Source organism: Panicum hallii, chromosome 9, assembly GCF_002211085.1.
Source record: "Panicum hallii strain FIL2 chromosome 9, PHallii_v3.1, whole genome shotgun sequence".
NCBI classification, from domain to species: domain Eukaryota; kingdom Viridiplantae; phylum Streptophyta; class Magnoliopsida; order Poales; family Poaceae; genus Panicum; species Panicum hallii.
Window position 1 is genome coordinate 46,974,695 of NC_038050.1, and position 15,616 is coordinate 46,990,310.

At 50.4% G+C, this 15,616-nt stretch overlaps 1 protein-coding gene across 1 annotated transcript in view; it reads left to right on the forward strand.

The window, feature by feature from the left end:
* The first annotated feature begins 1,892 nt into the window (after positions 1-1,892).
* The window catches only part of LOC112873083, an 82,144-nt gene continuing 68,420 nt past the window's right edge, over positions 1,893-15,616 (forward strand). The window contains exon 1 of the mRNA XM_025936109.1: positions 1,893-2,050. Coding sequence (XP_025791894.1) covers positions 1,893-2,050 — 158 coding nt within the window. The remainder of the gene's footprint in view (positions 2,051-15,616) is intronic.

The following is a 15,616-nucleotide window of genomic DNA, read 5'->3' on the forward strand; positions in this document are numbered from 1 at the left end:
GTGGCCCTACCCCCTGCCTGATGGTTGGTCCGTGGAGTGGGATCCGTCCCCGGCCAACACAGATTCCGCCGAGTGATATCATGCCAGGGCTAGCATGATATCCGTAATAACGACGTGTACAGTGTTCGTATTTTCAAACTCCGCTGCTGTAACTTAAAACTTAAACCGTTTTGTAATAATGTCCCTCGTTGAATACTGATGTTACTTTTATATCCTTAGGTAATATATATCTGCCTGTGATGTAAAGTGTAATGGCTTTTATATCTCTGGACTCGCCTTCGTGCAAGGTACCTTGTTGGATCCTGCGTTGGTGGTTTATCGGGACGTTACCCGACAGACCAAGGGATTATACCGTTTGAAGCACGAGGTAGCCCTCCAGAGAGGACTCGCGTACTTGAGCCGGTATAATTCAGGTTGGTTCTGCCACAGCTGTCACGCTCTCCCGGGCCGCGCTGTTGCCGGCCGGCCCGCGCCCCCTCCCTTCGAGCCGCGCCCTGCGCCAGATCTGGATCCCGCAGGAGCGCGCCCCGACGGCGGCGGCAGAGAGTAGAGGAGCGGCAGCGGGGAGGGCAATGGAGGCAGGAGGAGAGGGAGCTAGGGAGGAGAGGGGAAACGGTAGCAGGGAGGCAAAGAGCAGAGAGGGAGAGAGAGGCGCCGGCAGGGAGCAGGAGAGGAAAAGGGGTTAGGGTTTGGGGCGAGGAGGTGAATGAAAAACTGCGTAGCAGGGTTTTTTCAAACACAATATCATTATTAATTTTCCCTTCGCCGTGTCAAAATAAATATTAGTTTGAGAGTCTACGTAAAAAATACACGAGTGTGGGTGCTGTAAGGTTCAGGCGAGCTAGATTTAGTTGTAATCATTAGAAAGTCGGAGTTTCTTTTTTTTGCAAAATAGCCAAAGCGCGGCTGCACGACAAGTGCCCATCTTTTCTCCATGGGATGCAGCGGGGAGGGCAAAGGGGAGGGGCATTTAATCATTCTGACTAGAGCATCAGGCGCGATGAGCACCCTACGGTTTAAATAACCAAATATAAGTAAATTGAAGGTAATAAAATGTGCAATACCACAGAATAATAGCAAAAGAAAAGGCAAAGATAGCCCTCCCCTCCGCATTTTGATGGGTGAAAACGGGCACGTATCGTTCAACCTTGTCTTTGGCTATTTTGCACCTAAAAAAAATCTCAGCTTTTCTAAGAATCACAACTATATATAGCTCATCCGGACCGTACAGTAACCACGTGTTCTATAAAAAACACGAGAATTCTTATTTGATTCCCGTTCAAACAATCAGACCTTTTATGTCATTTAAATCCAAATCCTAAGTAAAAACTAATCTAACCAAGAATTTCTTATTTGACCCACAATTCAAAATTGCTCTAACAACACAAGACAAGTCAAACCCGCCAAAAAATTCGATTCCATCTGAGGCCAGTGACCTCTATCAGTCTGGCTTTGCCTAGTGGACAATCCAGACAACACCACAAGGGCCTGATGGCGATGCCAAGCTGGACCAAGCCCCGCCAACATACTCATCGTGAACTGCCTCCCACATCACATCCACAGATCCTCTGATGGACGGCTACAAACACTCCGAAGCCCATACACCGGGTTCACGGCAGTGCGCTGGGGATTGGCTTGTCTCGTCTCCTTCCTCACCGCACGGCAAGCCTCCTCTCGCCTGTGCACTGAACGAATTCCAATCTCCCCCGATCCTAACCAATCTGTATCGACGGATTTTGATTGCTTCCAACTCGGGCCTTCCAATCACTCGCACGCTTCCGTTTGCTTCGTATTAAGCGCGCGCTTAACCTAGCATTTGATCTGATTTAATTTGATTCTGCCGCTCGGTCCGATTCCGTGGAGAAGGCGAGGGTACTGGTGTTTGCGCGGCCATGGCGGCCTCATCCTCGGCGGCGACGGCGGCAGCCCTGGACACCTGGTGGGACGATGTGAACAACTCACCGCTGTGGTGGGACCGCACCTTCCACGCCCTCGCCGCGCTCTATGGCGTCATTGCAGTCGCCCCGCGCCGTGTTCTGGTGGCTGGGGTGTCGGAGGGTGGTGGAGGAGTAGCTAGAAAGTTTCTACGGGATGATGTGGTGCTGCTGGTGCTCTTAGTTGGGGTTGAGGGGCTCTGTAGCGTCGGGTTGACGGCGAGGGCAAGCGGCGGCGGAGCTTGAGCTCGCCGGCGCTGCGGGGGACGATGCTCGGGTGCGGGGAAAGCGAAATTGGATGGGTCAGTGAGCTACAGGGAATCGCGGTGGTGCTCTAGGAGTGCTGGACTGGGGATGGGAAGCGGCGTGGGCAGCTGACGATGGCGAGCCGAGGCATCGGTGGTGCTCCGGCGGGGTGTGGTGGTCGGGAAAAGGAAATCCCCTGGAAATGCACTTGTGTGAGCGCAAGAAGGAGTTCGTGGGAAGCTCCAGGACGTGCTTAAGGCCTAGAAGAAGGTGTGGTCACGCGGGAGCAGGAGCTGGCGGCCGGCGGGAGTCGTGGTGGCTCGGGCGACGGCGGCGCGACGTGGAGAGGCAGAAGCAGGCCAGCGCGAGGCCGGGAAGGCGGCGAGCAAGGCGTAGGAGGGCACGTGGCACAGCTCAGAGCGGTGCGGAGGCAGCAGGTGCGCGACACATGGCCGGCGAGGGCGGCGGGGGCGGCGCAGAGAAAAACAGAGTAGGGGGATTGGAGGTAGACGAAGGAGGATCTGTTTGCAAATTCCCGAAAGTATAGGGACTCCACTGTAAAGCCTAGATAACTTTCAAACCATAGCTCAAATGAAATAGTGCCCCAAAAGCGAAAGTGTAGGGTTCAATAAGATCTACAACTTTGCTTTAAGGTTTAGTTGCAAAAGAGCTAAGGATTTGAGACTAACATAAAACTTGGCAAAGTTTTAAACTTTAATTAAATCCTATTTAAAAACTACACTACACTTACATCCTATGTATAGTTTCATCTATATTTATGATTTAAAAGCAAGTTCTTGACTTTTGCAAAACAACCTTCATATATTTGGATTCTACCTCCCATTCTCACCCATTTAACACTAAAGGACCAATATTTTACAAAATTACACAAATACCATTTTCCCTTTGCATTCAAATGTTAGCACACCTATACAAAATCAAACATACATACTTTCTACTAGCATTTCATGTGTTTTCATTCTAAGCACCTGAATATCACAGCCTTCCCCCCTAAAAAGAATCTCGTCCCGAGATTTCGGAATAGAATGGAATTGGATGATTAGATTTAGGAGTTGGCTTGAAGGAAATCTGGAAAATTTCGTTGAAGATAGGATTCGGTTTCCCAAGTCGCTTCCCCTTCAGTGTGATGGTCCCACTTAATTTTGAACATCTTCATGGTTTCTCTTCTAGTGCTTCTCTCTTTAGTGTCTAGCACTCTGATTGGATGTTCTGTATAGGTTAGATCAGATTCGATTTCGATGGCTTGGGGATCGATAATCTCGGTAGGAACTTTGACACATTTCCTAAGTTGAGATACATGGAAGATGTCATGGATGGCCGCTAATTGAGGAGGAAGTTGAAGATGGTAAGCTACGAGTCCACAGATTTTGAGAATTTCAAAGGGTCCGATATACCGAGGGGCGAGTTTTCCTTTTACGCCGAACCTTTGAATACCTCGAGTAGGAGATACTCGAAGATATACGAAGTCTCCAATCTGGAATTGTAACGGTCTCCTTCGTATGTCAGTGTAGCTTTTCTGTCGAGATTGGGCGGCATTGAGATTATTCTGGATAGTCTTCACCTTTTCTTCGGCTTCAGTGACAAGATCCGGTCTAAAAATTTACGTTTGCCGATTTGTGACCAACTCAAAGGAGTTCGGCATCGGCGACCATACAATGCTTCGAACGGGGCCATCTTGAGGCTGGTTTGATAGCTGTTGTTGTAAGAAAATTCTGCCAGTGACAAGCATTTGTCCCAATTCTTGTCATACTGAAGTACGCAGGCTCTAAGCATATCTTTTAGAATCTGATTTACCCTTTCAGTTTGTCCGTCTGTTTGAGGGTGATATGCGGAGCTTCGGATTAACTTAATTCCAAGAGCATATTGAAGTTGCTCCCAGAACCGAGCGATGAATTGTGCTCCACGATCAGAAATGATCGTTTTGGGTACTCCATGAAGACGAACGATTTGATCTAGATAGATCTCGGCATACTTTTTGACATTAAACGTAGTATGCACGGGAAGAAAATGGGCAGTTTTGGTTAATCGATCAATGATTACCCAAATAGAATCATGTCTTTGGGAGGTGTTGGGTAAGCCAACAATAAAGTCCATACTGATATCCTCCCACTTCCAAGAGGGAATGGGTAAAGGTTGAAGAATACCAGCAGCTTTGAGATGAATGGCTTTAACTCTTTGACAGATGTCATACTCCGAGACATACTTTGCAATTTGTCGCTTCATACGAGTCCACCAAAAGTTCTGTTTCAAATCCTGGTACATCTTGGTACTGCCAGGGTGCATAGAGAATTTGGACATATGAGCCTCGTCCAATATCTGCTTACGAAGTTTATGGTCCTTGGGTACAACTATACGCTCGTTGAACCATAGAATCCCTTCGGAATCTACTCGAAAGCATTTGTACTTTCCTTCTCCTTGGGCCAATTTCTGCTTAATGATTCTGACCTCTTTGTTATGCTGTTGTGCCAGAACAATGTTATCCCAAAGTGTAGCTTCAATTGAGAGATGATTCAGGCTGCCTTGAGGAATGATCTCAAGATTGAGTTTTCTCATCTCCCAACAAAGCGTCTCATTGAAAGCCTCTACTGATAAGCAAGAGCAATGTGCCTTGCGACTAAGTGCATCCGCAACGACGTTGGCCTTGCCTGGATGATAGTGTACATCTAGATCATAGTCTTTGATAAGCTCTAGCTAGCATCTTTGCCTCATATTTAGATCTGATTGTGTAAAGATGTACTTGAGGCTTTTGTGGTCAGTATAGATATGGCACTTTGTACCCATCAGATGATGTCTCCAAATTTTGATTGCATGGATGACAACTGTGAGTTCAAGATCATGGGTAGGATAGTTCTGTTCATGAGTCCTGAGTGCTCGCGATGCATAAGCAATCACTCGGTTGTCCTGCATAAGCACACAACCAAGTCCGATTCCCGAAGCATCACAATAGATGTCGAAGGGTTTTGAGACATCGGGTTGAGCTAAAAATGGGGCAGTGGTAAGATGTGCCCTGAGGGTATGGAATGCATCTTTGCATTTCTGATCCTAGGAGAATTTAACTCCCTTCTTTAATTGCTCAGTCATAGGCTTGGCTATTCTTGAGAAGTCAGGAATAAAACGACGATAATAGCCAGCTAGACCAAGAAAACTGCGGATCTGGTAGACTGATGTTGGAGGTTTCCAATCCATCACTTCTTGTACTTTACTGGGATCAACGGATATACCATCACTGGAGATGGTATGTCTCAGAAATTTCACGGTATCTAGCAAAAACTCACATTTAGAGAATTTGGCGTACAAGTGGTGGTCTCTCAATTTTTGAGGAACAACATGGAGATGTTTCGCATGATCTTCCGGATTCTTGGAATAGATCAGAATGTCATCAATGAAGATCACAACAAATTTGTCAAGTTCTTGCATGAAGACAGAGTTCATGAGATACATGAAATATGCTCGAGCATTGGTAAGACCAAACGACATGACCAGATATTCGTAAAGTCCATATCGGGTGGAAAAGGCTGTTTTTGGAATGTCACTCGGCCTGATTTTGATTTGATGATAGCCAGAACGAAGATTAATCTTAGAAAATACCTTGGCTCCAGCTAACTGATCGAATAGAATGTCAATGCGGGGCAGAGGATACTTGTTTTTGATGGTTACTGCATTGAGAGGACGATAATCTACACATAGCCTTAAGCTATTAGCTTTCTTTTTCATAAATAGGGCTGGACAACCCCATGGTGAAGCACTCGGACGGATGTAGCCCTTATCAAGGAGGTCTTGGAGTTGGATTTTTAACTCGGCCAGTTCATTGGGTGGCATACGATAGGGCCTCTTAGATATGGGGGCTGTGCCGGGTTGGAGTTCTATGATAAATTCAATATCCCGGTCCGGGGGCATTCCAGGTAAATCATCTGGAAAGACGTCTGGATATTCGCTGACAATAGGGATATCCTTTAACTTGATCCCTTCTATAGCATAGGCATAAGGATTACTGTATTCTCGTTGTGGAAGATAGAGAATGATAGCTTCATGATCAGGTGAATCTATCTCCACAGTTCGGGAAAAGATATCTAATGATACTCGGTGCCTAGTCATCCAATCCATGCCTAGGAGGATATCCATTCCCTCTAGGTCCAATAATAATAAATCTGTTTTGATCAAATTACTACCCAGTTGAATTGGTACCTTCCTATAGATCTGATTTGAGGAAATTTTACCGCCAAGAGTTGCTATCATATAGGCCTCACTAGTAGGATAAAGATTCAAGCCTATCTTTGTTCCACATTTTGAACTGATAAAACTATGGGTGGCACCAGAATCAAAAAGTATAATCACGGGTTGATGGTTGATAGAGAAAGTATCCGTCATTATTGGCGCACCCTCGGGGAGTTCGGAGAGAGTCGTGAAATTCACCCTCCCCTGGCGGACTTGTACCATCTGCTTCTTGCCCTTGACCTTGCTGTTCGGGTTGGATGTCTGCCCTTGGAAAGATCTTCGGGGTTGGGGGCAATCCTTAATGAAATGGGACGGGCTGCCGCAATTGAAACAACGATAGTTGTTGTTTCCCTGGTTGGATGGCGGGAAGCTCGGCCGCGGGCCTTGCGGCTGTTGCTGCTGGGGTTGTGGTGTCGGCGGACGATTGAATCGAGCCTGCTGGGGTGGTCGGGCCACCCATCTGCCTGGTAGATTGCTCCGGGGCGGGGCTCGGTTAACAGTGTTCTGGACCAACCGATACCTTGGCGGTTGCGCCGTTGAGGGTCCCGTGGGTGTCTTCCATTTCTTTTCTGCCCGGTGGGCTAAGATGCAGTCCTCTTGGGTGATGGCCATATTGACCAGCTCATTGAAGTTGTCGGCCTTTACCAAATTCAGTCGCTCCTTAAGTTTGGTGTTCAGGCCTCGACGGAAGCGATCTCGTTTGCGGGCGTTAGTGTCCGCATGATAACCTGCATATTGGCACAGGTGATTATTATTGCCATGTAACACCCTAATGTAAAATTCCAAGATTTATAATGGATTTAATTTGGCTATATTATTTTTCTAAAGATTTATGGTGCTTAGTTTGCATTTAACCTAGTTAGATTATACAAAGAATTAAAAATTTATTTTAGGAACAACATGATTGTGCATTCATGCTGGTGCATATGTTTTATTGGAATGAGTGCATAGGGTTTGAATTCAAAAGTTCATTTGAATTCAAATAGATTGGGTTTCAAAAGGATTAGAAAAGGAAAAGGGAAAGGAAATTAGAGAAGGCAGCCCAACCTGCCTCCCCTCTCCCCCTTGGGCCGGCCCTTTCCCCCGCGCAGGCCCATTCCCTCCCTCTCTCTTTCTTCCCCGCTCACCTGGCCCCCTCTCCCTGCGGCCCACTCTCTTCTTTTCCTCCCCCTCGCGCACAGCCAGCTCGGCCCAGCTCACTCGGCCTAGTCCTTCCGCGCTCCGGTTCCCTCTCCTTCTCTCTGACCAGCCGACCCCACCTGGCAGCGCCTTTTCCCCCTTTCCCCTCTTCTCCCCTCGCATCACCGGCCGCACCCGAGCTCCCGAGATCTCAGGCGAGCCCTCCACGCCAGCCCGCACGTCGAGGACACCCCGCCGCCCTACAAATAGGGTCCCCAACCTCCTGGGACCCTAACCCCAAGATCTACGGCCGCCACCTGAGCCCTAGCACCCCCGCCGCCTTGCTCCGCTGCACTGCGCTCTCTGCTCCGCCATGGACCGGCCGTCTTGCCGCGCTACAGCCCACCAGAGCCACCGCGGAAGCCCCACCTCGTGCCCAGGATCGACTCCGAGTCCCCTGACCTCAGCCTTCGCCTTTGTGCACGCCGAAATTTGGCTCGGACGTCGTCTCGGGTAAGCTCGCCGCCGTTGTCAGACCCGGGGCCACGGGACTGGGTACATAACACAGTTTAAAAAGGTCTAAGAGATTAAGTCCGTCTTATCTCTTATTCATCTTGTTTATCTCTTATTTATTCCGTTTAAATTGGAGATAAGGCTAACCGATACAGGGGGAATCTACTCGAGATGTGTTCTGGTATGATTCCTTAGCTGGTGTTGATTAGTATCTTTGTAACCCTGGTCTCTCGGATATATAAGGGAGGACAGGGACCCCTCTCAAAACACGATCTCTAGGTCATTCTACACCAAAGGCAATACAAATCACCATACAGGACGTAGGGTGTTACGCAGCTTACGGCCCGAACCTGTCTAAGCTTTGTGTTCTTTGCACCTTCGAGTTCCTGATCTCGGCGTCTCCTCACCCAAAACTTACCACCTTGGGCATATCCCTTGGTGGGCAGCCGGTTAAACACCGACAGCTGGTGCGCCAGATAGGGGAGCGCGTCGAAGATCCGCCGGCGAGCTCGATGGCGACTTTCAAATTCACCAGGTCAGTACCCTCTCAGGGTACGACATTCATTTTCGGCTCGTGGGTCTGCATCGCAGATGGTGTGGGTGATTTTCGACGATTCCTCATTGACATGAAGCCAAAGATTTCCGCTGCGGATCTCCGCAGCGACCTCGACAAGTTCGTCGATGATTTCAACAACTTGCCAACCTGTGCTTCCGCAACAAGGATCGAGATGGAGTCTGCTCTAAGCTCGACTTCTTTCAGTGTTGCGGCAACTTCCCCTGGGTTGGACTCGTTCCAATCTAGGGATCTGCATAGCCGATCCCAACTCGGCTCATGCAAGCCGGCCGCTGATCTTCAGGAGGCCAACATCTCTGGGTCCCTCTCCATGTTAGAGAAGGATCTGGACTTTCTGCTCCTGGACGGAAAGCCTGAAGCCACCACGTGTCGGGGGGCTTTGGGTTGTTCTGGCGCTAGTGATCTGGTGATCACCTCCTTGCGGGAGGGGCGCATTGTGCATTGGAGGGGCATGGTGCTCTCCGATCTACTCGAGGCAGAGGGTCGACTTGTGGCTCACCTCGAGCCCTTGCCCTTTCAAGAGGGCAGGCCATTGGCTACCGCGGCGGAGGGGTCGACTGAACTAGTCGACGCGAGCTCTCACGAGCTTTCCTCCCGCCAGGTGCTAATGGCGGAAGAAGGCGAGGACGATGGGGATCTTCCCATCGTCAACTTTGAAGCGGTCTCTGAAGATGAGATCACAGCCAACACCGGCGACGAGAACGACACCGATCATGAGGCGCGGAGGGCTAGGAATAGGGCCCGCACAATCCGGCGGAGGAGGGCCAACGAGCGTAGGCGATCTATGCATCGCGAGCTTAACCTTGAGTTCGCCACCGTAAGCGAACGGGGTTTCAAGACTCCGGTGGCCAACATCACTAGGGTGACAGCCATCCTCAAGCGCAGTCATGATCCGGATATGCGTCAAGCACTCCTTTACGCGCAGAGGGCTTGGATTCAGCTGGATCAGCACAACCCGGCGTCCACCATCAGGGAGGAGCGCGTGGGTGAGAGTCGGAGCTAGGCTCACAGCCGAATGGCTAGCGGCCGTCCTCGACACCAGCTCAGCAACGACAACGCTCGCGGAAGCTAGGCCCCTGGTGGGAGGCAGCAGCCACAGCCAGGAGGTCACCCGCGACAGGCCAATCATCAACTTCCTCCAGAGGACCTGCGCCAGCACATCAATGAAGGTCGCGACGCGCGGGCCGTGATCTCCTCCAGGCGCAAGGTCCGCGAAGAAGTTGAAACCAAAGGTACTGATTGTAGCGACCGATTCCCAGCTTTCTCTGCACGTTTCAGTAGCTACAAGTACCTAGAGGGCTTCAAACCGATCGGCATCACCAAGTACAACGGCAAGCAAGCTCCTCAGCAGTGGCTCCGTTGCTACTCCACGGCCATTGAGGTTGCAGGGGGTTCGAATATCACCAAAGTCATCTACTTCCCGATGGCTTTGGACCCTGCGCCGCTCACGTGGTTGGAAAGCCTCAGCAACAACTCAATCGACTCCTAGGAGCGCCTCAAGAAGGTCTTCATCGACAACTTCCAGGGAGCGATCGCTCGTGCAGGTACTCGTCACGATCTTGCTCAGTGTAAGCAGGAACGTAACGAGCTCTTGCGGTCCTACACACGTCGCTTCTTCGACGTCCACGCCACCATCACGAACATCTCGGAGGACGACATCATCGATTGTTTCTACAATGGCATCACCGACCCAGGCATCTATAGGGATTTCGGGCGGAACAGGCTGAAGACTGTTGCGGGCCTTAATGATATGATGCATGATTGGTCTGGATAGGAGGAGAAGATGCGGGAGCGTTTCCCGCGGCATCAAGATAGCAATCTGAGGCGCCCAAACGACAACGCAGCGACAAAGGCCAGCGGGACTTTTCGGGTCCACCCCGGAAATGAAAGCCAGATGATATCATCACGGCTATCGATCGTCCTTCGTGGGGCAAGAAGTCGACGACGCAGGAGGAGTTCGAGAAGCTCCTGTAGAAAAAGTGCCCATGGCATCCAGGTGCCAACCACGCCGCCATTGACTGCTACCACCTTCGGAGGATGTTCAGCAGCTCCGGTGGTGGAAAGAAGAACAAGAAGCCTATGGACAAAGAACCCGAGGATGAGGATCAAGAGGACCACGGGCGCAACCCGAAGTTTCAAGACACTTCGAAGGTCGTCAACATCATCTTCGGGGGAGATGAGGATTTTGGTTCCAGGTGGGACCAGAAGCTGGTTCTCCGGGAGATTTTGTCTGTCGAGCCGGCGGTACCACGACCACTCCGTTGGTCGGAGGTCCCCATCTCGTTCTCTCGCGATGACCAGTGGACGAGCTTTTCAGAGCCCGGTAAGTTCCCCTTGGTCCTGGATCCTGTGGTGGCGGAGGTCAAGCTCGCCAAGGTCCTCATCGATGGCGGGAGCGGGCTCAATCTCATCTTCATCAGCACTCTGAAGAAAATGGGCCTGGATTTCAAGGACATGCTGGTTCCCAGCAAGTCCCCCTTCTACGGCATCGTCCCAGGTAACACGGCACACCCGCTTGGTACGGTAGTCCTCCCAGTCACCTTCGGCACGCGGGAGAACTATCGTACTGAGTTTATCAAGTTCGAAGTGGCTAACTTCGAATCTTCTTACCATGCAATATTGGGTCGTCCGGCACTCGCCAAGTTCATGGGAGTGCCGCATTACGTTTATCTGCTTCTCAAGATGCCAGGACTCAGTGGAGTACTCACTCTCCGTGGCGACTTGAAGAAGTCATACGACTGCAATCAAGAGGCAATCCAGTATGCTTCGACTACTCGCATGCCAGATGCTTCGGGAGAAGTACTTGCGGCCGCGCAGCAGCTTTCCCAGTCTGGGCTGGAGATTCCCTCCAAGAAGGCCAGCAAGTCGAGCATCCAGTCGACTGATCACGTGGCCCTCAAGACGATCCAGCTTCAGGAGGGAGATTCATCTAAGACCGCTGTCATCAGCGCGAGCTTAGGTGACAAATAGGAACTCGCGCTCGTCAGCTTCCTTCGGGCTAACCGAGACATATTTGCGTAAAAACCAGTGGATATGGCAGGGGTGCCCAGAGAGTTGATCGAGCATGCTTTAAATGTACACCCAAAGGCTACGCCTAAAAAGCAACGCCTGCGAAGGTTTGCTCATGACAAGCGTGAGGCCATCAAACGGGAGATAGCTAAACTTCTCGCGGCTGGATTCATTAAAGAAGTAATCCATCCGGAGTGGGTAGCGAATCCCGTTCTTGTAAAGAAAAAGAACAATGAATGGAGAATGTGTGTTGAGTACACCGATCTCAACAAGCACTGCCCAAAAGACCATTTTGGGCTGCCGCGCATTGACCAAGTTGTCGATTCAATGGCTGGTTGTGTCCTTCTTTGTTTTCTTGATTGTTACTCAGGTTATCATCAGATTGCACTCAAGGAGGAGGACCAAATCAAGACCGCGTTCATCACCCCGTACGGGACTTATGCCTACAAAACCATGTCCTTCGGGTTGAAGAATGCAGGAGCGACCTATCAGCGTGCGATCCAGATGTGCTTTGTGGATCAGCTGCACCGGAATGTTGAAGCCTATGTGGACGACGTGGTCATCAAGACCAGGGAGTCTAGCGACTTGATTGCAGATTTGGAGGAAACATTTAGCAGTCTGCGCAGATTTCGGTGGAAACTCAATCCTACTAAGAGCGTTTTTGGAGTGCCTTCAGGGAAATAGCTCGGGTTCATCGTTAGCAACCGGGCATCGAAGCCAACCCTGTAAAAATCATGGCCATCACTGATATGGGGGCTCCGGCCACAATCAAGGATGTGCAGAAGTTAACAGGTTGTATGGCGGCCCTGAACAGGTTCATCTCCCGACTCGGGGAGAGAGGACTACCCTTCTTCAAGCTCCTGAAATGCCAAGATAAGTTCCAATGGATGGAGGAGGCCGAGCGGGCCCTGCAGGATCTGAAACATCACCTTCAGTCGCCTCCGATCCTTACAGCACCATTGCCAGGGGAGGATCTACTACTCTACATCGTGGCAACAACTCATGTTGTCAGCAGTGCTATTGTAGTCGAGCGAGGCGAGGAAGGCCATGCGTTTGGAGTGCAGAAGCCTGTCTACTTCGTCAGCGAGGTCCTCTCCGAATCCAAGGTATGGTATCCAGCTGTTCAAAAGCTTTTATATGCAATTTTAATCACATCAAGAAAGCTACGCCATTACTTCGACGAGTACAAGATCACTGTGATCACGGATTTCCCGTTGGTGGATATTCTTCATAATCAAGATGCCACGGGGTGTATATCCAAGTGGGCAGTGGAACTAGGGGCTTTGTCAATCGACTTCAAGCCACGCACTGCAATCAAGTCACAAGCTCTAGTCGACTTCATGGCTGAACGGAGGGAGAATCAAGTCCCAACTCCAGTCGACAAGCCAGAGCACTGGACCATGTACTTTGATGGGTCCCTCAAGCTCGACGGCGGCGGCGCTGGTGTTCTGCTTATTTCTCCATGAGGTGAACAATTGAAGTATGTCCTTCAGATCCTGTGGGCGGTATCCAACAATGAAGCCGAGTATGAAGCCTTGCTTCACGGGCTTCGTTTGGTGGTATCACTAGGGATCGAGCGACTACTTGTGTATGGCGATTCTCTTCTTGTCGTTCAACAAGTCAACAAAGAATGGGACTGCAACAAGGAGACGATGGATGCTTATGTACAGGAAGTGCGCAAGTTGGAAAGCAAATTTTCGGGCTTGGAGGTTCACCATGTGTTGCGGGAGCACAATGTTGGCGCGGATATCCTGTCCAAATTGGGGTCAACACGCGCTCAGGTCCCGCTGGGAGTTTTCATCCAGGAGCTCAAGCAGCCATCCATCAAGTCTTCTCCGGCAAGTAACCATCGACGCGGGTCCCTAACAACCCGATGGAGAGGTTATGGTGCTGGGGGAGGACTGGCGAGGGGCTTTTATTGACTTCATCCGAGATCAAAGGCTACCAGCGGGAATTGACGCCAGGAGCACGGAGGCGGCACGCGTCCTGCTCAGAAGCAAGGGTTTTGTTCTGGTCGACGGCAAGCTCTATCAGCGCGGCGCTCGGTCAGGAGTTCTCATGAAGTGCGTCACAAAGGAAGATGGTTACGACATACTGCGAGAGATCCATGAGGGTGTCTGCGGAAACCATGCAGCTTCAAGAACATTGGTGGGGAAAGCATACAGGGCCGGTTTCTGGTGGCCCACTGCAGTGACCGACGCGAAGGATCTCGTGCGCAGGTGCCAAAATTATCAATTCTTCGGCAAACAGACTCATGTTCCAGCCCATAGCCTCATCACTATACCGCCATCCTGGCCTTTTGCTTGTTGGAGCCTCGACATGATTGGGCCCTTCACAACGGCGCCAGGCAGTTTCACCCATGTTCTGGTGGCTATCGACAAGTTTACCAAGTGGATTGAGTACAAGCCGATAGCCAAGCTCACACCAGATCGGGTTGTCGACTTCATCTCGGATATTTTGCACTGTTTCGACTTCCCCAATACCATCATCATGGACTTGGGATCAAATTTCACAGCCAACCAGTTCTAGGAGTTCTGCGAGAATGCTTGCATCGAAGTTAAATATGTCTCGGTCGCACACCCAAGGGCCAATGGACAAGTCGAAAGGGCGAACGGCTTGATAATCGACGGCCTCAAAAAGAGACTTTATGATGAAAACAGCAAGAGGGGAGGCAAATGGGTGCATGAGCTGCCACATGTCGTCTGGGGAATTCGGACTCAGCCGTCCAAAGCCACAGGACAAACGCCTTTCTTCCTCGTATACGGATCTGAAGCTATTTTACCAGCCGATATCATGTGGAAGTCTCCAAAGGTCGAAATGTACAATGAAGGCGAGGCGGACGAGGTGAGGTAGTTAGAGCTCGATTCTGTTGAAGAGGTTCACTGCACTGCTCTTGTTCAGTCAGCCCGATACCTGCAGGGGATCCGGCGATATCATGATCGCAACGTGAGGGAGCGGTCATTCAGCATTGGTGATTTGGTCTTGCGTCGCATTCAGGATGAATCCGGCCTACACAAGCTCAACTCAAGGTGGGAGGGCCCGTTCGTCGTCAAGCAGGTTACAAGGCCAGGGTCATATCGACTATAATGTCCCGAGGGTCAGGACATCCCGAACTCCTGGAACATCCAGAACCTACGCAAGTTCTACCCATAAGAAGATGCCTGGTGACAGCTGAATCCCCAGGGGGTTTAGAAGATCTCTTTTCCTCGAATCAATTCGGAGGCTATGTGCCATGAGATTCGGTTTGTACATCCCTTTATGAACACAAGGAGGCTACTGTCATGTGCAGTACTTATATAAATCGACTTCTTGTCGTGAATGTTACGGAGGATACGGCCACGATCATATCTTATTGACTTCATTTTTTGACGGAACCCTCCTCTCCTCCCAAATCCTCTACATATCAACTTCCGCCGTGACCTTGGATGGTCGCCCGCGACAGTAGTTGCATTTTCCCCAATGTAATCGATCCGATCGACTGGTTTATACCCAGTTTGTTGGATGAGCTCGTACAAAGAGCTACCTTGACTACATCCTGAGTGGTGGCACCCAGGGTAGTCTTGTTTCTGCCAAGAGCACGGCAGACCAGCGGTGACGCCCGCATTTGCTCCCAACAAGTCCGATCCGTCCGTCCGGGTCTTACCTAACTTGCGGAGCGCGCTCATATGAGGAGCGACCCTGACTACGTCTAGAGTCGATGCACTCGGGGTAGTTTTGCCTTAAGCATGGCAATCGCGCGATGATGCTCGCGTTCTTTTCTAATAGTTTTAGACCCGCGAGTTCGGGTTGTGGACAACGTGTTAGATAAGTTCCTACATGGAGCTATGGCTACCTTTAGGGTCGTTGCACCCAGGGTAGTGTCTGCTACTTAAGCCTTGTAAGCCTGGATTGCAATTCAGCTAAGGCACACAAACAAGTAGAGACATCACAAGAGACCATATATACAAGGAAGTGAATACTTGTTTTCAGTACCCTAATCCTACAT